General features: G+C 32.5%; 2 protein-coding genes across 4 annotated transcripts in view; one reads left to right on the forward strand and one right to left on the reverse strand.

The window, feature by feature from the left end:
* The first annotated feature begins 14 nt into the window (after nt 1-14).
* On the forward strand, nt 15-11473 carry LOC117123863 (xylose isomerase-like). 2 transcript variants are annotated; one of them, XM_033269899.1, is made up of 13 exons: nt 61-139; nt 1356-1432; nt 1948-2068; nt 2457-2550; nt 5418-5555; nt 5809-5918; nt 6254-6349; nt 6772-6855; nt 7316-7442; nt 7907-8012; nt 8240-8422; nt 8876-8950; nt 9167-11473. In XM_033269899.1, exons 1-13 carry the CDS (start codon nt 61-63, stop codon nt 9248-9250), a joined length of 1374 nt encoding a protein of 457 aa, XP_033125790.1. In that variant the 3' UTR covers nt 9251-11473. The 2 variants fall into 2 exon arrangements, with proteins under 2 accessions (XP_033125791.1, XP_033125790.1); XM_033269900.1 differs by lacking the exon at nt 1356-1432 and having other exon boundaries at nt 15-139.
* The window catches only part of LOC117123862 (uridine-cytidine kinase-like 1), a 12957-nt gene continuing 812 nt past the window's right edge, over nt 10314-22458 (reverse strand). The window contains exons 2-18 of one of the 2 annotated variants that reach the window (XM_033269897.1): nt 21431-21595; nt 20257-20453; nt 19786-19892; nt 19545-19670; nt 19156-19200; nt 18889-18960; nt 18431-18620; nt 17435-17496; nt 17027-17043; nt 16445-16543; nt 16029-16122; nt 15740-15799; nt 15074-15196; nt 14085-14192; nt 13337-13394; nt 12910-13008; nt 10314-12680 (exon numbers count right to left, since the gene is read on the reverse strand). In XM_033269897.1, the coding sequence (XP_033125788.1) occupies nt 12640-12680; nt 12910-13008; nt 13337-13394; nt 14085-14192; nt 15074-15196; nt 15740-15799; nt 16029-16122; nt 16445-16543; nt 17027-17043; nt 17435-17496; nt 18431-18620; nt 18889-18960; nt 19156-19200; nt 19545-19670; nt 19786-19892; nt 20257-20453; nt 21431-21492 (1560 nt within the window). In that variant the 5' untranslated portion in view covers nt 21493-21595 and the 3' untranslated portion in view covers nt 10314-12639. Of the gene's footprint in view, nt 12681-12909; nt 13009-13336; nt 13395-14084; nt 14193-15073; nt 15197-15739; nt 15800-16028; nt 16123-16444; nt 16544-17026; nt 17044-17434; nt 17497-18430; nt 18621-18888; nt 18961-19155; nt 19201-19544; nt 19671-19785; nt 19893-20256; nt 20454-21430; nt 21615-22458 lie in introns of both variants that reach the window. The other variant, XM_033269898.1, reaches the window with a different exon arrangement.

A 22458-nucleotide genomic window follows, 5' to 3' on the forward strand; every position in this document is an offset into this window, starting at 1 on the left:
GTGTGGAGGGTGGTGCCTGGGCGTTTTTGGTTTCATCCTAATAATAATATTATTTACACGATGTCTGCCTTTGCTCCACCAAGATCGAAAAAAGCTAGAAGTTCAGGAAGTCATGGTAGTGGGAACGAGTTTTTTAAAGGTAAAAATTACCTACAACAAGCTAGGGCCCTGGGCCAGGCCGCTAGCTAGGCCTAGCCCGAACAGGATACAGGAGCGTTAACTTCTTGCCCAGACTGAGATAACTAGGCCTAGGGGCCTAGGCCTGCTCTACTAGCTAGGCGTAGGGTAGGCCTCTAGGCTAGGCCTAGGTAGGCCAGGAGTAGTTGTATTATCTAGTTGTAGGCCAGTGGTAGTAAGGGCCTAGGTCTAGGCTATTGCCTAGTAGGCAGGCCTGATTCAGAGTAGCTAGGCCTAGTAGTAGACTAGGCTAGACCTGCAGTCAGACTCAGCAGAGTCAATAGATTTAAAATTGCATATCGGATAAGGCCAAGTCTGCGCTAGGCCTATACCAGGATATAAATAATCGCTCACCACTGCCACCCAATTGGAGCCTGAAGCACCCTCGGTTCATACCTAACTGAAGTCTATAGGGCTGGCCCTACTAGATGGCAATTTTAAAACAATGGGTTTTTTTTAACTTTGACTTGACAGACGCTAAACTAGAGGCAACATAATTCATCCAACCATTAGAGCTAAGCCTAGTGTACAGTTATAGAGTACCACAGTCATGTCGTCACGACACCAGGTTGACTCCCTCTGTTGTCAACAGACGTTGGTTACCGTTCATTACGCCTGAATGACTTTATAGGCTTTCTGCAATAGGCATTTTGAAATCTAATATTTTACCATCAAAATGTACTGAAAACACAAAAGCTCGCATATATTAGTTATCGAACACACATTTAATCATCAATTAAAATTTACAAAGAAAAAGTAAGATACAACATTTTAATAATTACATTAGAAATTGGAATCAATGGTTTGTCAGTGGAGAAAATGGCATCTGGTTGAACGCATTTTGCAAAGATAGCAACGGAGTGGTATCACATGGTATCTTGACGTTACACTGTAGTACTTTATACTCAGCCCTTGAAATTGCTTTTTAATGTGTGATACTGTAATGAATTATATTTTGTTATAATTATCAAATTAAATTTTCTGCTTTCTTTGGTTTATGTATAGAGTAAAAAAAAAAATTTTTTTTTCAGATCTTAAATCTTAGATTTTAGAGCTTGTTAATGAAGTGATTTTTGTTTAAATTATATTGCTGAAAAAAGATTTTTTTAAAAATTTTTTTAAATTATTTTTTATGAGCCTATGTTCCATAATACTTAATAGTTTAACAAATTTTGTAGGGATTGAAAAGATTGAGTATAAACCAGGTGCTGGTGCCGATGAAGTAATGGTGTTTAAACATTACAATGCCTCAGAGGTAATGTAAAATGCATTTTTATATAAATTCTTCTTAATTTATTATTTTGACCAAAGTCTACAATGAACATTTACAATCCACTCCAAACAAAGGTAAAATTTAAAATAACTAAAAACACTGACTTACTCAGTATTTTCATTTTTGAATGTTCAGTATGTTCCCAAAAGCTTGTGAAAAAAAAGTTTTCGGTAGAGAATCGAACCCACAACTTCCAGATAACTACCCTAGTGTCTTAACTACTAGACCACCATTGTTTTGCATTTTTCTTTTGCTTTATACTTATAGTAGCCAGAAGTAGTCAAAGTCTTATGTTCAGTGAATACAATTTTAATGACGAATAATTATAATCATTTAACAATACATTAACGATGATGATGATGATGATGACGACGACGGAGGCGGAGGCGGGGGTGGCGACAGGACAGGGGGAATCTGCATGGCAACAACAGTGATGGCTGCAGCGCTGATGACAACAATGATGTAAGGAATGATGATAAATGTGTTTTACATTAAAGGTAATTAATGGTAGGACAATGCAAGACTGGTTGCGGTTTTCCGTCTGTTTCTGGCATACCTTTCGAGGGGTTGGTTCAGATCCTTTTGGATTCCCAACAATCCAGAGACCATGGGAAGATGGTAAGTGTTATTTTAATAAATTTATAATTGGGTAATATTTTTTTCTTATTAATTACCACTGAATGTTATTGAGATTTTTTTTAGCAGTCATCATTATGAGATATTTTATAAAATATATGGAGGTGTGGAGAAGTAGAATAATAAAATATTTTCAAGTTTTACTAGTTGTTTACAACTTTTTATTGTTTGTTTTGTTGTTGATCTATATGTTTTATTACTGCAGTATATTTAATCAGTTAACTATCAAATTTTTTTGGTACATAATGGAGAAAATAGCTCAAATGTAACTATTATAGCCTAATAAAAAAAAAAGATCATCCAGACACATCAAGGAGGTATAATCAACTGATGAGTAAAAATTAACAAGGATGTTGCATTTTTTTAATAGGTACAGACAGTATGGAGAATGCAAAACAGCGACTGAGGGCAGCATTTGAGTTCTTCACTAAACTGGGAATTAAGTACTGGACATTCCATGACAGGTAAAGTGATACATTTTGAGCTTAAATATGCATTATTCATTAGAAAAAAATATTGCTAACTATCAATCAATCGATCAGTCAACTTTTATTTTTGATGTACATATGCATATAACAAAAAATATAAAGATATATTTAAACGAAGGTACATGTTAATATTTTGTGTTAATGCAACAAGTGTCATCCAAAAAACATCTTTGAAGATTCTAATACTGTATTTGAAGTAGCAATGCCTGATACAGAATTATAATTCATCACTGCAACTCCCAATGCTATTTGCCTACCCCCACCCCCCAAAGTACAGTAATTGTTCACATAGTTTAAGCTTGGCTTGATTTTTTAAACAGTTTTTTTCATTACCACGAAGATATTGCACACTGCAATGAAAATTACCACGAAGATATTGCACACTGCAATGAAAATTACTTTCGTAAAACAATGTTGATTAGAACCCGAAGAAAGTTATTTCAAATTCAGTATTAAAGTATTACCAATTAAGGAATTCCTTGAATCAATGGACCCTAATAAATGAACAAACTGAATGTTTAATAGGAATATTCTAGACCTATTTTAAAGACTCGAGGAACAAAATTAGATGAACTACTAGGCAGGATGCCTGTCTACAGACCGACCAAAAAGTAATTAATATTCTCTCAAATGCTTTAAGAAATGTTTATTTTTTTTATGCATGTCTATCAAAATAGCATTACAAACAAGTTCTTCAAACAGTGCTAGCTTTGTGTTAACACATACTGCAGGAGCACAAATCAGCATACGCACAGCTAATTAATTATTATTATTATTATTATTATTATTTATTATAAATGTATATGCACACATTATACTGATCAAATCACTATAGCAACCAATAACTGCATGCCACATAACAGTTGATAAAATCAAAACTAACATAAAAGACGGCCATGACTTATAAAGCAATTAGTATAGCTGCATACATCGTACACTAGGGGAAAATTGTTATACTTAATTTAGATTTAAAAACATAGTGCTGGCACTTAGCCCTACTTGATCTTGATTTACAGTAATCTGAGTGCATTTATTGTAGCATACAATACTTTTAACAAATTAATAATTTTCTCTGATAATCTGCTGAAGATTGACTCAACTTTAGAAAGTTTATTTCACATGATATCTGTCATGCTTTTGACACTGCACATCACTCCTTACTCCTTTTTAAATTATCTCATTCATTTTGACTCCCACATACACTTATAGATTGGATTTGTAATTGGCTTCATTTACGAACTCAACAAAATTCTTTTTAAGGAATTACCTCTCCCAAACTTCATATCAGCAGCGGAGTGGTACAAGGCAGCAAACTTGATCCTAACCTTTTCTTTTGTTTCATCAATTATATTGTTGATCTGATTAAATGTCCTTTCTTCTTATACACATATGACCTGGATATTGTTTGTTCTTTTAATAACTGCCTCCTTGATCATTTGCCATCCATTGCGAATTATCTGGGACATTGGTTCTATTTGCACCATCTAAATGCAAAATAATGAACATACACTTTCAAAAATGCATTCACAAATTATCAATACTTCTAAATCATGTGTTTGTAAACTCTCTGTAATGAAATATATAAAGCATATGACCCATATCTCTTGCTTTCTTATATAAATTTTATATACAATCAATGATGGAATATGCATGTGCTATTTATGGAAACCTACCTGAATGTGAACATGCATATTTGAAACATATTGAATATGTTTTCAGTAAACGTCTATTTGCTCTATGGTATTACAATGTATGACACAAGATTTAAATATTTCACTCTTTAATGCGTATTTTGTTGAATTGTTTAATCTTACGATCACATTCTCAAAGATTTTCTCCCGTCTCAACATCAAACTTCTATCTCACTTAGGGATCACCGAATATATGCCTTCTTACCCCTCCCTGTAGAACCGCACATTTCAAATCTTTGTTTCTCCCATATGCACTTAAGCTTTGCTCGTCTCTAAATCTCGATCCATCTTCTGCAAACAATGCATCCGTACTGCTTTGCTTGGAACACATTGATCCATTGTTAAATTTTTTTATTGATACTTTCATTGGCTATAGTAAATGTATATTGATAATGTAATGTTTATTGTATGGCGGATAATAGCCCAATAATGGTTTGTGGAGCAAATAAATATTGAATTGAATAATTAGCCCACAAATTAACGCAATTAAGTTCATGCAATAACTCTTGAATAACGTACATTTTACCAGGTCAGTACAGTTTTCAAAACATAAAATATAAAATATGTGTATTCCATCATCATTAACATCCATTGTGTTTGGTTTATTAACGATTAACAGTCCAACAACAATAAAATATATGATGACAATATTAAGAAAATACTTTATTGTTATTTCAAGTTCATTTTATTGGTGATATATACAGTAATGAATACAATGCATGAAATTAGCTTTCTGTACAATGAATAAAAATACTAATATGCTAATATATAAGAAACAAAGCAAATATTGCACAGAATAACACACACTAAAAATATGAAAAAAATCAAAAAACTATTTCTTATATTAGATCTCTCACATTTGATGCTAGTAAAGGTCAAGTGAATAAATTTCACCTAAAGAGAGTCCCACAATGCTACATCTATTTGATTTTTTTTTTTTGCTATACTGTATTTGTTTTAAAAACACTCAAAGTATTGTTGCTGTAAGCCTAATATTGGTACCAGTAAAAATAATAGAAAGTAAAATACAGAAGGTAGGCCAATTTCTGTGACACTGAAAATAATAATAATAATAATAACATTTTTAAAGTATTATGATGTACGATACTTTACAGTAGATGACTTTTTAAGTGTTTAATCATTCAAATCCAGAGATATTGCACCAGAAGGACAGACACTAGAGGAAACAAATAGCAACCTTGATGAGATAACGGACCTTGCCAAAGAACTCATGGAGCAGACTGGAGTGAAGCTGTTGTGGAATACTTGCAATTTATTTGCACATCCACGGTAGGTAACTTTTTTTAGCATACTCCTCAGGGAATGGAGGAGGCTCCACATTGTGTATGTTTCTGTTTTTAATTACATGCCCCACTCCTACCCCAGTGGGTGCTATGATGTGCCCCTAGGATAGTAAGGTCTGGAGTAGTAAGGTCTGAAGAACCTTAGCCAGGAGCCTAGGCCACTGACTTTAATGTTAGTGCAGAGGAAAGGAATTCATATTTTCATTGGGATTTTGTAATGAATTTGTACTGTTTTCCAGGTATATGAATGGTGCTATGACAAATCCTGATGCACATGTTGTCGCCTATGCCGCTGCACAGATCAAAAAGGGCCTAGAGATTGGCAAAAAACTGAATGCAGAAAACTTTGGTATTTGACAAGCCCTCACACAATGAAATCTCAACCACACACAGACATACATACATATATGTATAGACATACTGTAGACACACCCACAAATGTACACACCAACATAGATACACCTATGAAAGCAATTTGACTCATACAAACAGAAACACATACACATACGCTTTTTTACAAACAGAAACAAAGAAAATTTTACACTAGTATGTGACAAAATATTAATGTAAAAAAATATTGCAATTTTTATATAATATGTAATAGATGTAAAATGTAATGTACAGTTATTTTGAGGTGGGTGTTTTGTCATTATATTCATAAGTCTACTTTTTTTCATTGGATAGTGTTTTGGGGTGGACGAGAAGGGTATTTCACTATATTGAACACAGATATTCGATCTGAACTTGACCATATGGCCAGTGTACTTAGGATGGTTGTAGGTAAGTACCTTGTACAGTACATATCAAAGGTCATTTGTCCTGGATACAATGAAACCTCACCTTAATTGCTTGTATAAATTAAGTTAAAATAAAAATTTTGATACTCCTATTTTATCATGTATTTCACCTTTGATTTAGCATATGAAACTGTTGTAATGATCTCCATAAACATTCATAAACCAAGACTCGCCATGTGGAATAGATAATATATTCTAAGCATTTACGATCAAAACCCTGGGTTTTTAAGGCAATCATTTACTCTGCTTCAGTTGTGTTTGAGATATATACATACCAACAGTGCCAGTTGGTTGATTGATTGATTGATTGATTGATTGATGGATAAAAGATTAATGAACCATTGTTTCATGAGCAAAAAATCAATGATTATGTTGACATGTTTTAATTTGTATATACATCTATAGAATACAAGAAAAAGATAGGTTTTACTGGCCAGCTTTTGATTGAACCTAAACCAAAAGAACCATCCAGGCACCAATATGATTATGGTTAGATATGATTATCATTTATTGTAATATTGATTTTATTATTTTGAACTGCTGAAAGCCATTGAACCATAGAGAGGCCTGTGTGTTCCTGGTTCAATGTTGTCACTGACTTTCTTAGGTTTAACAAGCATCTGAAATTCAAATTCAAGAGACAGGGTTGAGGAATGGGGCTGGGGTGTTTAAAAAGGACTAGAATGATCAGGTTAAGAGAGCAAATAAGACATGTAGCGAGAGAATTAAAAGAGGATGAAAGATTAAGAGGTGGGAGAGTTAAATATAACAAAATATACAACATCTGTATACATTTATAATATCTCACATTAACGAGCTAACCAGCACATTGACTTTTTTTATGCGCTATAGCAAATTTATAGTCATTATATATTACATTAGTCTGATACAAGTGCTTCCAGTTAGACTAGAGTCAAATGTTATGATCCCAACTCTCACATATTTTCAGATGCTATGACCGTGATAGCATTCCTGCATAGCTATGGTTTACAAGAACATTTCAAGATCAACGTTGAACCAAACCATACAACTCTAGCTGGCCATCCATATGAACATGATGTAGTAATGGCCTCTGTGTAAGTTGACCACAAATGAGTATGATCAATATATTACTTCTAATTAACTCCATATGAGGATGATTTTATGATCTCTAGTTAACTCCATATGATCATGATGCAATAATGACTTATCAGCGTGATATATGACTTCTAGTTTACTCCATATGAGGATGATACAGTAATTACTGAAATGGACATATATGACTTAACTCCATATGACTCATGAGGATGATTTTATGATCATCTCCTTTTCACTCCATATGATCATGATGCAGTAATGATTTAAATCAACATGATATATGACTCCATATAATCACTATGTATGTTCTCCTGTCCACTGTATGTGATCATGATACAGTAATGATCCAAATGAGCAGGATTGATGACTCCATATTGGCAGGATTGTAAGATTTCTAGTTCCCTACATGTGATCATAATACAGTATAATATGACCTCTAGCTATCTATACTTACAATTTACAGATGTGGTATGCTAGGTTCGATAGATTCCAACACTGGATCACCAGATCTTGGCTGGGATACGGACCAATTCCCCATGGATGTCAAAAATACCACAATGGTGATGAAGGTAATTGAACATAATATTGTAATTCATAAGAGGCATAGGATCAAACTTATTCTTGTTTTATAAACAGTACTTCAATTAATTTATTATGTAAACAAATGAAGTTATGGTCTACAGCATGTATTGTACAGTAATTATGGTGATCATCACCGTATTTTACTACTGCAAATTAACAATTCATTATTACTGACATAGACGTGTTAGATAATTTTATATGTATATCTTTGCAGACAGTTCTAGAGCAAGGCGGTCTTGCTCCTGGTGGATTGAACTTTGATGCGAAAGTTCGCCGCGAATCTACACATTTGAACGACATGTTTATATCTCACATTGGCGCAATGGATTCTTTTGCCCGTGGATTGAGGAATGCTGTGAAGATTGCTGAAGAAGGAATATTAATGAAGATGGTTCAGGTGTGCTTTACTTATTCATCATTACATTATTTCTAAAGTATTTTCTAATACTGTATAAGAAACTATGAAAGGCTGTGTTGATTTAAACTAATTAGTATACTAGGTTTTTAGGCACTATTCAAGTTTCAGTGAATATACATTGTGTACTCATGGCTCTTTCATGCCCTGATCTTTTGAGAGTGCATGAATTTGTTAAGCATTGATTTCAATATTTTTTTAAAATGTGGTCTATATATTCTCATCAATTTTCTGTCCAAAGAGGAGCAACATAGTTCGCTTAGAGACAATAGCCTCTTCCAACCAAGCTACTAAAATGTAAATCCCTGTTAGAGATAAGGACCACTTGATAGAAATATGCACATGGTTTTGTTATTTGATACTTGATTGAAATGTTCAGTGAGCCACCACCATCTCATACTATTTTATTCCATTTTTACATATTTATACCAACAGGAACGTTATGCTTCTTTTGAGTCTGGTGTGGGTGCCAAGATTGCAAAGGGGTCATCCACACTAGAAGAATGTGAGGTAAAAAGATAGTAAATTATTTTTTTTACACACCATATTTATCCATCAGGCATATGAAATTCCTTGAGCAAACCTGATTAATATTTGGGACCATAATGCTATTTAAAGGCACTTTAAATGCCTTGGAGTGTGAATTTGTTTTTAATTTTTTGAATAATCCTGAAATTTATACTCTAAATTAATTAATTTGTATTTTTTTTTTTCATTTTTTTAAAGGACTTCATCAAGAAGTATGGAGACCCAGAGCCACATTCTGGTCATCAGGAGATGTACGAGTCTGTACTTAATCACTATGTTTAAATTGATATACAGTATACTCTGAATCATTCAATGTGTTGAATCCCGCTGTTAATACCTGTTGATTATGCTGGGGAAAAAAAGTATGAAGTACAGTAGTCAGATTGAAAAAGGATTTTTAAAGAAAGGTTGGGGGTGTCTTTTTTTCAAAATGACAGCTGTAAATTTTAGCTTGAAAAATTCAAACATGGAATCCTGTTGAAAACAAGAAATCATTTTTTTATATTACAGTAGAGTATTCTTATCCAATGACAACGATAAGAAAAACATCAACCTATATCATAAAATGTAGTAATCAGCATTAAATCACCTGAATTACTGATTTCTGTTTCTTTAAATTTTGTGTGCAGTATTAGTCTTATGCAGGCTACTGTAGTATTTGAAAAAGAAGCCCATCTACCTTGAAAAGAAGCTTTTGGGTTTCATTTCGAGATGAGCTTCTCTTTGAGGTTACTTTTGCAAACTAAAGAGGGGGGCTTCATTTCTAGATGGGCTTCTTCTTGAGATTAAGCCCATAGGGCTTTTAATAAAGGTTTTACAATACAGGGGTAACATGCTGTATTTAACTGATTTCTAATATCTAGAGACCACTTTTCAAGTGTTCTTTCCAGTTTTATTCAGTTGATGATTTCTATGCAGGTACATAGGTAATTAATCTGAGCAGTAATATATAAATAAAAAAAACATTAACATTCACTCTACTAAAGTTGATTGACCAGTTGAGTAACAAAAACTAATGGCTGATTTTCAAATATTTATGGTGAATGATATATAAAATAAATTTTAGATATACTGTATATTGTAATAAAATTTAGTGAAATACAGTAGAATGAAAATATAAAAATGCTCTATTTTGATATTGTTTCTTGGATTAAATAAAAGGAAAAAATTGTTTATTGTGTTGTTAGTTTTTCATTTTTCATATTGTTTTCGACAATTGATCAGACTAGCACTATTAGTGGACTGACATGTGCTAACTCACATTAGTCTGGTGCAGTGTGCACCACACTCATGTCTTCTATTGGCATATATTATGCTACAGAAATTGAAACAATTGGAAAGTGTATTTTGTTTTCAAATCTAGTACTTTAATACTGTATATTATTATCAATGTTCAGAACAGAATATTACAACAAAATTCCATCACTATTTTAAAATGTTTTATACATTTCTTTGAAGGATGCAAGTTTAGAAATAATGATTATTGTTGTATTACCAATAATTATGCAAATACAGGTCTCCCTTCCAATTAAAAATCACTTTTGGGACAATAAAAATTAGACATTTGTTAATTTGAGATCACAGAAAAGTTGTCTTTGGTGGAGGAGGTTTTTAATTCGAGGGGGACCTGTATCTTAATGAATTACACAGCTGTCTTCTCTTACAGTATATGGTATATTTTTGTAGTACATGGCACCAGGTAGGCTTGTAATTCTTTTTATTAAAATTAATCTGTCGACACGTTAAATGAAAAACAAGAAAAAATGAAAAATGTTGCAGAGTACCATACACTCGCAAGATATTTTAGCATGAATCTATGCATGGTAACAGGCACAGCTCACTTTTTACTGTCGGCGTGTATGGAATTTAAGAAGGTGATGATGTAATATTTCAAAAAGTCTGACATTTAGTATACACCCTGTATAACATTTTATGCAAGGTAACTGTACATTTATACTCTGTTTCATAGAGACTAGCAGAACGACAGATCATAGGATTTTGTGCAATAGTGATCAGTCTAATTGTGCATTCTTAACTCTTTGTTTTACAATGTCAATATAATAATACCGTTTTTGTACTTTCTGTACTGGCCCATGATGCTGCAAGTAATATAAAAGGTGGTATTAAAATTTAAAAGAATAACATAAAGTCGTTATTACAAACAGTTTTGGCTTATCTGGCCCTTCTCAGTTACGTAATGGAACTGTTTTCATGGTAATAATGACTTTGTTATCTTATTAAATTTTGATGCCTCTTTTTATATCACTTGCAGCGTCATGAGGCAGTACGGACAAAACATAAGCAATGTATCGAGCAAGGCACTACATACTATACAAGAAATATAATAATAGAAAATAATAAATAGGATTTCTACAATGCAGTGTCAAATATATATGAAATATATTTTAATATCTGATAAATTCAGAAAAACTTGCATGCCTTAGCAGCTGTAACAACCCTGTCCATTCAAAATATAAATAGCTAGTAGGAATAAAAAAAAAAAAACTTCATAAACCCTAACCCCTCGCCAGAAAAGAGGAAAAAAAGAGGACAATTATATCCTGAATTAGAGAGTTCTATTGAGATTGACAATGCAAAGCAAAATAGGGTTCACTGCTGCGGTTAATTAACAAACAGTAAGTAACAGTAAAAGAAAACAACATAATAGAATATTTAAAAATATAAAATGAAAAGAAAAAAAAAAAGGAGGTTCTCGGGAAGACTGGAAGAGGGGGGCTTTGCCTTAACCATAACCACCCCCCCCCACCTACTGGCACCAGCGCTGATATTATGGTTGTGGGTTGCAGCGCCCCTGCCTTAACCGCTCAACCAACCAATTCCAATCAGTAACCTCATTTACATAATAATTAATTATACAAGTCTCCCTTCAAATAAAAGACCACTTTTAGAACCATTGTTGTTTTCCTATTCTTTAGCAGCTTTAGGAGGAAAAATTATTATTATAAGATAAAAGATAAGTATTTACTTGGGGTTACATAAAGGTGGTCTTTAATTGGGCAGTCTATAATTAGAGGAAGACCTGTGTTATCAGTATTAAAATACTTTATCATTAACATCATCATAATTTTCTAGAATATTACCTATACAGTATCAACATCATCCTTTACAATATAGTATAATCACAATATTATCACTCATTCAACAATACTATATCCACTCCTTTTCAAATCATTAAATATATTCCAATACATTCTTAAACATAAGATATCACATCACTTAATTTTATTTATGTAAAAATACTCTAAATACTATGAATCAACTCATTGTATGGAAAAATAATGACATCAGTTCGTTTTATGATACTATATTTGCATAATAATGGATATTACACATTTCATTCGTGTGTACAAAAACAAAAAAATAGATTCAATGATAAAAACACAAACTAAACAGACACAGTTATGTCTGTTAACAGTCTGTTTAAAAAAAAAAATTCTATAAACCAGACATTTTACAGCACCAATTAATCAGCAAAACTGGGATGGGAACTGTTTTGTAACCTCTCTTGAATGTGGTGGTTAGCATCCTCTCAATAGGTGTTATGTATCCATCTGCCACAGGGTGGTCTGAGCTAATACTGGATGGCAGTGTAGCAAAGGTAGGTTAACATCAATTAGTATTAATTACAATCTCTAAAATACTGTATCATTTCATAAAATATCTGTTCCAAAATACCTATTTCCAAAATTACCTGTAAATAAAGGAAATGACATAAAATAAACAATCAAGCATCACATCACATCACATCATCATTTTTAAAGCAATAAAACATAACTTTTTAAATATTAGCATCCAAATATTTTTGATTGATGGTTGTAGATTGAAGAAAATTTTCACCATCTCAATCTGTTATGGACCCACCTCCTAAATATCATGAATTTTGTTTCTAAATTGTTGAGACAGTACTATACTGTACTTACCTATGCCAGGGATAATGTGGAAGTTTTCATTCACTTCTTTATCTACAGCTGTTGTAACAATTTTCACCTTTGGAAATGCATATGCAACAGTATGTACACCTATGACAGGTAAATGTGTAGGAGAAATATAAGTAAACAAAAAGGACTTTAGTATCTTTAAAATTATAACTTTTGTTTCAGATTTTTTAATAAATGCCAATTACAATTTATATGTCATTTTTTGTAATAGTATAGCCTCAAATATCCTTTTTCTCAAAATTGTAATTGGCAGTTTATAAATTATTTTTCTTATTAATCATGTTATTCATAATAATTATCACTGTTTAATATTATCATTATTATTTAATATAACTTATATATATTATAACTACTGTTCTATATATTAACGTAAAAGAGATATGCATAAAAAGACGGAAAAAATGTTTACCTGACTCGGCCATCAACAATGACACAAGCATTATGTTCTGTTCAGCAACATCATGATCCTAGAACAAATTGGAATGATTTAATCAAAAATTTGAAATGCCAACTGAAAGATTGAGGGAAAAAAATTCAAAATAAAACTTTGGTTTGTTATTAATAAAATTACATAAGTTATCAACATTCAATAACATACAAATCAAAAACAATGTTTATAATGATTTACCGACATAATATAATATGAAAATCCTTTAATAGTCAGTTCATTGGGATTCAAACCTACATGGTACATACTTGTACTCATGCGTGGAAAGAGACATCGTCAAGTTACAGGTCAATCTACACAATAAAATGGCCAAAAAGGGAATCAAACCTCAACCCCCCACCCCCACCCCCTTCCAATCTCATCACAACCTCTGTACCAACTGCAAGTATTACTGATATATGTTGACCTGAATTGAAATAATCCATTTTTTAGTCATTTTAGACATCCAGTTTTAGATTTGGTTTTTATTTGTTTTGGAATGTATAGATCTCCTAATATTGTACTTGTCAAAAATATTTGGCACTATTCCAATGCTCATAATATCAAGTGGATAAAGAAGTTGCTGAGACAGTAACGAAAGCTTGGAAGTAAGATTTATATTTTATTTCAAATATTTCCAATTTCAACAATTTATCCACTTGATATTATTGTACTTGTTGATTCTCGCGTCTTCAAATACAATTAAATCAAAACTCATAAAATAACTTACAAGCAACACCCTGATGGCCATCATAGCTGCTGCACCTGTTGCTACAGTAGCATCCATCAAAATCACATAATCCTCATTGATGTCCTTTGGGAGTCTAAGATAGTGCAGCTGCAATGACAGACCACATTTATATATCTCGGTATCTTTTTTCATAAATTCAAAACAACTACAATATCAAATCCTTAGCAGCCAGAGGCTGAAATGAGGATTCAATTTACAAAATAGAAAACCTTGAAATTGAATTTACAATAAGTCATTATCATTATAAAGATCAATTATAATAGTCAATATTATTATTATTTTAATTAGTTACAATTGTTATTTAAAAATTTTGACATTAATTAATATGCACAAACATTAAAATTTCCAATTTAAAAAAAAAAAAAAAATAAAATTCAAAAACAAACTAATGAAACTTAAACTAATATTAAACCAAAACACCACCCGGGACGGGATCCGCCCCGGGAGCACAAGTCAACACTCTCGCAGAAAGGACACCTAGGAATGGATTAATTTATTTGATTAAGAAGTTTGGTAAAAAAGGGTATAGGGCTATTTCTAAACCTTTCTGTTCTAGGAATAAAAGTTTCAAATTTTCTGGGATTACGGAGACACATTGATGAGGTATTATTGGAGGGTTGGAACCAATGATGAAACCTGTGATTAATAACTGATTTCTGGGCAAACTTTCTGCAAATGAAATTTCTGCAAATTTCATTTGCTTTATTTTTTTCGACCACAATGAACATTTCTAGACGACTTTCCATGCATTTAGAAAACTAACCATTCATGTCATACAAGTTGCCTTACGCTTTACACTAGGTTTGGTCAATATAGTAGTACTTGCCAACAAAACTCATTTTTTAAAATGCAACCAAATGGTGGTTGAAGAGTCTTTATTTGCATCCTTCTCTATACCTTTATTATATGTTTTTACCACTGAATTAAAAAAATTACTGATGATAATAATGCGATGAGAGTTAACTAACTTCCGGTTCATCCGTATCCATGTTGGTTTGAATTAAAATCTTTCCAAGTCGAATGTCTTTACACACTTCACATAGTGCTGGTTCCATCACCTCACCAGCTCGAAGGATTGACACACCACAAATCTATGAGAGCAGCAGACGTAACAAAAGAATAACACACAGATTATATTTACATTAAGTGACCTCTGTAGTAAAATTACAGTATACTTTACTACTGTCATTTTAGTAATACTACTTAAAGTGTCATTTATTAACTGTATTATGTCAATGCATCATTAATATATATTCCATATGACACTAAATTGAATCTTAAATTTTGTATTAAATCCCTTACAATCTGTAAGCACTGCAGTTGACTTTAAAACATAACCAGACTTACAAACTTAAGCATGAACTTAATATTAAAATATAATTTATTGCCAGAATTATGTAAAGAAATGGTTACCTATCCGTCAAAAATGTCAAGCTAAAAGTACAGTCTAGACAAGTGTGTGATAACACAAGAGTAGGAGTAGAATCAAGTACAAATAAACAAGCTTAGGAGTAATTAAGGGTAACAAGTACACATAATTATGAGTTTCGAGGGATACACTTTGTGTATGTTATAGAGAAATATTGTGTATCTCTTTATAGAGTAAAATAATGCAGTTTCAACCTCTGACTTACCCTTCCTTTAAAACGCTTGCCTACATAAGTTGACCCCTGAGGTGTGTCCACTTCATGTGTCTACAAAACAAGTGAATTAGATGTATCAATTAACAAACTATTTTTTATCATATGAGTATTTCATATACATAAAAGTTGTTTAAAATAATGTCCTTTTTGTATACATAATTTTACAGTCAAACAATAGTAGGACATAAAAGTCAAAACATGAGGGCAGCAAACTACCAACAAATGGCTTCCTGATTCTTTTGTATCTTTATGCCTCAAGTAGAGTAATAAGAACACTCACCTCAAATGGTAATAAAGCAAGGGCATGTTCTATTAAGATTCTAGTAAGTCGTTTAGAGTAGAAGATAAACTCATCTCTTGAAGTATCCTTGTTCCTGAAACAATAAACATCAAGAGATTAAAGACAATAATATATATTTTAGCAAACAAAATTAAATGCCTACTACAAGTTCAGAATATTTTACCGAGGGACAGAAATAAAGTTGAAGATAATAATGACAGCCTGATATGGGATGATGTTGATGACAAAGGGCATGATGGTGTTGATAATGTTGGAGGTCATTAGGGGTATAGGTAAATAAAGATGATGCAAGGTGATGATGACAGTAAAGAGTTAATGATGATGGAGTTATTAATATTGATAAGTTGGTGTAGTTGATAGAGACGTTAGCAATCCCAAATACCTGTATATCTCACCTTATAAATGTGTGCAGACCTCGAACCTGAATCGTATCTTTCACTTGATGCAGAGTTTCTGGTAGAGGTTGATTAAGATGTGCTGATAGTAAATCTGCTCTGCATTATCACATGTATAGGAATAAAACCAATTTTAGATGGCAATAATACTAGAATACTGAAGAACTTATGAGTGATGTTTCTGTTTCATGTTGCGTAATTTTTTTTAATCCAAATAATCGATCAAAGCATACAACTAAAAACAGCAATAAAATGGTATCATGAATTCAAGCAGGGGTCACTATTAAGCAGGAAAAAGTTCACATGAACATGTCATACTACAATTTATTTATGTTCTATAGATAGGTAGAAATGAAAAAAATATTATTGATGTTTAAACGCATGATGTAATAAAAAAAAATACAAATATTTTCTTGGACAAAACTAAATTTTCCCTAAAAGTATATATTATCTTATATTTACAGCATCATTACTTATAATTTATTGAGTTGGCTGCATGTCTGAGACCATCTTATTTTATTATTGTAACATATATCCCAGGTACAGTATGTATGCAAAATGTGTATAAAGTTGTGGATTTACCTGAAATTGAATCCCCTCTGAAATACAAAATGAAAACAAAATTAAAATAAGAAGTATTATAATCATTTTCATCTCTCTAAAGAATACGTTTTTAATATTACTTTTTTAAATGTATATTTCACTATTATTTAGATTGGAATCTGAATAATGTTCTCCTCTAAGCATTATGAGGCCTCAGAAGAGATGCTCTTTTTAGTCATAACAAAAAGAAAATTCCTGGTATTTGTAGGAATGGAATCAAAGATGCAAGGATTGGAAGGCAACTAAGCTATACTCTGCTGCACTATAGGAGAGGTATTCTAAAATTATGCAGAATAACCCTGCTCAAAAATTTGCAGTACAATTTCTGGCCTCCAGAATAGATTGACTATTTTCAGTGCAATACATAACACTGTCTTTCTAACTTACAAGTTCTAGCTGGTCTTGTACATGTTGCACAATCAGACTCATAGCAACTTCATTTTCAGCACCTGTATTTGAAATGATATTATTATCCAAATAAAGTACACCATGCAAAAACTTCCTCCACCTGAGGATTTAGTCAATGTTGGGGCATCCTCCCAGATGATGCCATATGACACATATGGGGCATACCATCCTAAAACCAGTGTCAATGGCCAAAAAAATAAAAATTGACTTTTCAGTTTATTCATATTCTCCACAATATAAGCTTTAAAATGATGGCTTTAACATACTACTGCCAGAGTTATGAGTAAAAGTATTATGGCTTCTCTCAGGGATGGATCCAAACGTGCCCAAAGGAGGGGGAGGGGCGGTCGAGTGACAACATTGCTTAATGGCGGTCGGAAAAATTTTTGTTTCTAGACGCCAAGAAATAACCTCTGCAGCATTTTGGGGGTCAATAATTTTTTTTCCTTACCATAAAAAGGGGGAGGGCTGTCTCCCTTCTAAATTTCCCCTGTCTTTGTACTAAAGTATATACCATATCTGTACTGCCACATTTATATGCTAATTACTCAATTTTACATATAGCGACAACATGCTGGTTTTGGGGTGGCAAGCCTAATTTAGTGTTGCTAGAATAATTGCACTACCCTCCTAATAATATTTTGCCTGTTATTGACTAGAATACCTTGCAAATTAAGGCTATATACAAATGTTAGATTATTAACTTACTGTAATAAGAGAGGGTGTTAATTGAAATACATGTGAGAGAATAATCTTACATAGAGTGAGAGTTAGAATTTAGTGTAAAAGGGAATTATTTCCAAATCTCATTTTAAAATAGAAAACTAGAGTATATCCTTCATGTACTGCATATTAAACTGCATATTATTATATATATATTACTGCATATTATTAAACAATGTTTTAAACTATTTTTGTAAAGTCTGTACCAATGTAAAGCGATCTAATATTTTGAAAAATAGTTTTAAGACTTGCCTCTTGGAACAACAATATCTGCATACTGTATTGAAGGCTCAATAAACTGTTCAAATGCAGGTTTCACATACTTATTATATTGCTTCAGAACACCAACTAAGTCACGTCCTCGCTCTGTAATATCTCGCTTTAGCCTACGTGCCAGCCTTATATCCGAGTCTGTGTCAACAAAGATTTTCAGGTCCATTATCTAAATCCCAGATGAAAAAAAAACAATAATTTAAAGTCATCAAAACAATTCAAAAACACTATAGGCAACCCTCTGCTATTTTGCGAGTATATACATACCATATGAACAATGCAATATGGAATTATAACACTGGCCTTAAGTTAAATTCAAAATTAAATTGCTGTACCAGTAATAGCTTTATAGTTTGCACATCCATTTTGAAGACAAGATTAAAATAATATGTAAAAGTTAATACAGAAAAGGAATGCTACAACTTTCAAATACTTACTTCAAGGAGTCTTTTGTTCACAAAGGATAAAATGCCCTCAAATATCACAACATTAGCTCCATACATAACTTTCTGTAATTCAAAAAAATTACAAGAAGCAACCTTAGTCATAAACATACTGCATTATAACTTTGATTGTCTTAAATGCAATCGAAAATAGTTATCATTTTTCAAACCTATATGAAAGTTGTCTTCAAACCAAATACAGAAGTTTACGAATAGAAACATATTTTATTCACAATGTTTAAATATAATGCATTTTCTAACCTTCTCCTTTATTCTTGAATGAGTTGCAAAATCATAGACGGGAACCTGTAAGGAATTCATTACAGGAATTATTAAATATTATAAAAAAAAATAACAATAATTAAAAAAAATAAACAATATTGATAGTAATATTAGTAATAATAAAAAATAATGATATAACAAGAAAAACAATGGCAATAACAATTGTAATAAAAAATGTTTAAGACAATAACATAAAATAAAATTATAAAAAAAAAATATATAACAAATTACAACAATAATGAACATTGATAAAATAATACATAATATCTACACTAATAGTTCCTGTCTCACTGCTATTTACCAGCAGTTTACCAAAGTACTGTTTTAAAATTAAAAATTTAAAAATGTCTTTAAACTTCTTACATTACCTCAACTCGTTTGCCATCTTTCAATTTCCTCAGCGTCTTGATGAGGAGCTCGTAGTCAAAAGCGTCAGGATGGTCAAAGTTGTATTCATTATCAGCAGCTTTCTGATGCTGTTCTTCATTCAAAACCTTTAAAAGGACAACAGAACACAAATATCAATCGAACCATTATATACAGTATCTTAATTGTGTTACATCAGTAATAACACAAAAAGTTTAATTAAAAGTTGTTATTGCAAATCACCTTGTAAAATGAATCCATTGATAATAGAATGACCCAGGGCACGTCTAATTCCTCAATGATCTTGTTCGCAACAGTGGTCTTACCAGATGCACTTCCCCCGCATAGACCTACAAATAAAAAACAGCACTATATAGTAAGATGAAATTACACTGCAGTTGTGAGTCACAATTTATACTTTTTATTAACGATAAATGTATATAGTGCTTATACAAATAAATTGTTTCAAGGATAATAATATTTAATAGTACATAAATATGTAATATATGATGTAAATAATATACAATACCATAAAATATAGAAGCATCATTGAAATAATGTGGTTCAGGACATAGCCAAAATCATTTAAAAAACAAAATTAAAGAAAAAATGCTTTAACTCTTGTAGCTGTATCTATATAATACACAATCACCACTGCAAGGGCAGCTGTGATATCTTGGTGTTGGTATGGGAAACATTCATCCTAAAGTATACCTATGACAAATGCTCCCTGAAGCTGTCCATGAGCATTATACCAGGGTGGTCGTCCAGCTGTGTAGATTGTTCTTCTGCTTGTTCTGAGGACGTTCTCTGTTCCTCCAATTGATACGTTCCTCTTGCGTGGTACTCTTGTTGGCGAGGATGACATGGATGAGGCTGCTCCGCTACCATCGAATAAGTCATCACTAGAACTGAAAAGAAAAATAAGTTAATTTGAAATAGTGTCGCAGATGATGGACATATATTTATTAGATATCTTGATGATCGGAAATATTTTAAAAGTAAATTAGCAGCCTGACCTCAGCATGCATCAAAAATTTGTGAATGTTTCACCTTCCTGTTTTCTGTTGCCAAAGTATTTGGCTGTGTGTTGTTTGTGGTAATGAACATGTTGACCTTATCTTAATATTATTCATTCATGAATAAATCTAATCGACAGCCTCTTAACTTAAAACTTAAAGCACAAATGACAATTAAACTTACGCCGTGGCTATTTTTATGACGAGTCAATTTGGGGTTTTTTGGAAACATTTTGAACCACCCTCTTTCAAATCCTGGATCTGCTCCTGCCTCAGAAGTTATTTTCGGGCGTCTAGAAACAAATTTCGCGGGGGAATGTCCCCGGACCCCCTAGAGTGGTGTTATCTCAATTCCCCCCCCCCTTTTTCGGATATCTCTGGATCAGCCCCTACATCCTGTTGGGGCTCGCTCTAGACCGGTGTTACAAAAATTCAGGTACCATAGCCAATGCCGTCGAGAAATTAGGTTATTTTCCATGTTTAATTTCTTATGTGGGAGATAGGCCCTACGCTACACATTTATTTATTTTGTTTTTCATGTACAAAATATAAATTGTAGGCTAAATGATGTACACTAGTCCACTTCTGCCACGAAGTTTACTCCTAGCTAGCCCGCTGTGTGTAGGCTAAATGGCCTCTACAGAGTCTGAGCTATGATTTGGCCTTTCTCTAGGCCTAGCGAGACAGTCGCGATGCGTTCAGTTCAAGTTTCCCCCAACGAGGACGCTAACCGCGCATGCGCCACCCATCGTCGTAAGAATAGCATTGGGGGCTATCTTCACGACCCGTCGTAAAAATAGCCACAGACACTGTTAAACTCATTCATATACTGTACAGACAGTGGATGATTGGTACTCATGAATACTTACTTGCTATCCGAACTTACAACTGAAGATAAATCCATTCCTTCTGTAAGCTCTGAGGTTTGCATTAGTGTAGGATAGGAGCTTCGTTGTTGCTGGCGCAAGCTAGGCGTTGTGCCGTGGATCGGATTGACTGTTGTGTATTCCTGCCTGCACGATACTGATGGAACTCTGTGGGTGAGAATGTGCACTGAAAAAGAGTGACCTACTACAGACGGGTGCAGGTCAACTCGGCCACAAGTCAACTCGGCCACAGTCAACTCGGCTACAAGTCAACTTGGCCACAAGTCAACTCGGCCACAAATCAACTCGGCCACAAAAAGTTCGGCTACAGCCAACTCGGCCACAATTCAACTCGGCCACAAGTCAACTCGGCCACAAGTCAACTCGGCCACAAGTTATTTAATGTAAATCTAAGTTTTTGCATCCTTTTTCTTCAATATATGATTGAAATAAAGTACATATTATGTTTTAGTAAAACAGGACCACCACACTACCAAAAGAGATTTGAATGCTATTGCCTATGAATTAAAAAGAGTTATTTATTAATGTGTTCGTCTTCTGTTTACTCACAACATTCTACTTCAACAATAATATTAAACAACAATAACGACAATAAATTAGTAATATTTACATTAATAATACTAATTAATAAAGGTGATAACAACAACAACAACATTAATAGTAATATTTATTTTAACAAATAGTAATAATACTAGTATGGTAATAATAACAATATATAAATATCAATTTTAATAACTAATTAGTGATAATAACGATATTGAAGGTGATAATAGCAATAATACAACAATAATAAATTAAAGATAATGTTTATTTTTATAATAATAGTAATACTAATTAGTAATAATAATAATAATGATACTGTACTTAGTAATAATAGGGTAATAATATCTATATATATATCTATAATAAAGGTGACAGCAACAACAATAATATTAATAATATTAATAATATGAGAAAAATACTAATAAAACGCCAATAACAACAACTTTTTAAATTACTATTATTAAAAT

The sequence above is a fragment of the Anneissia japonica genome, unplaced genomic scaffold (assembly GCF_011630105.1).
Source record: "Anneissia japonica isolate Jap-2015-1 unplaced genomic scaffold, ASM1163010v1 scaffold287706_len398110_cov188, whole genome shotgun sequence".
NCBI classification, from domain to species: domain Eukaryota; kingdom Metazoa; phylum Echinodermata; class Crinoidea; order Comatulida; family Comatulidae; genus Anneissia; species Anneissia japonica.

What these genes read in the sequence shown, in the direction of transcription:
- LOC117123863 (XM_033269899.1), top strand. Translation starts at nt 61, where the DNA reads ATGTCTGCCTTTGCTCCACCAAGATCGAAAAAAGCTAGAAGTTCAGGA. An exon ending in TACTGGACATTCCATGACAG is followed by an intron (nt 2,551 to 5,417) that starts GTAAAGTGATAC and finishes ATTCAAATCCAG; the next exon opens with AGATATTGCACCAGAAGGAC. An exon ending in CCACACTAGAAGAATGTGAG is followed by an intron (nt 8,951 to 9,166) that starts GTAAAAAGATAG and finishes ATTTTTTTAAAG; the next exon opens with GACTTCATCAAGAAGTATGG.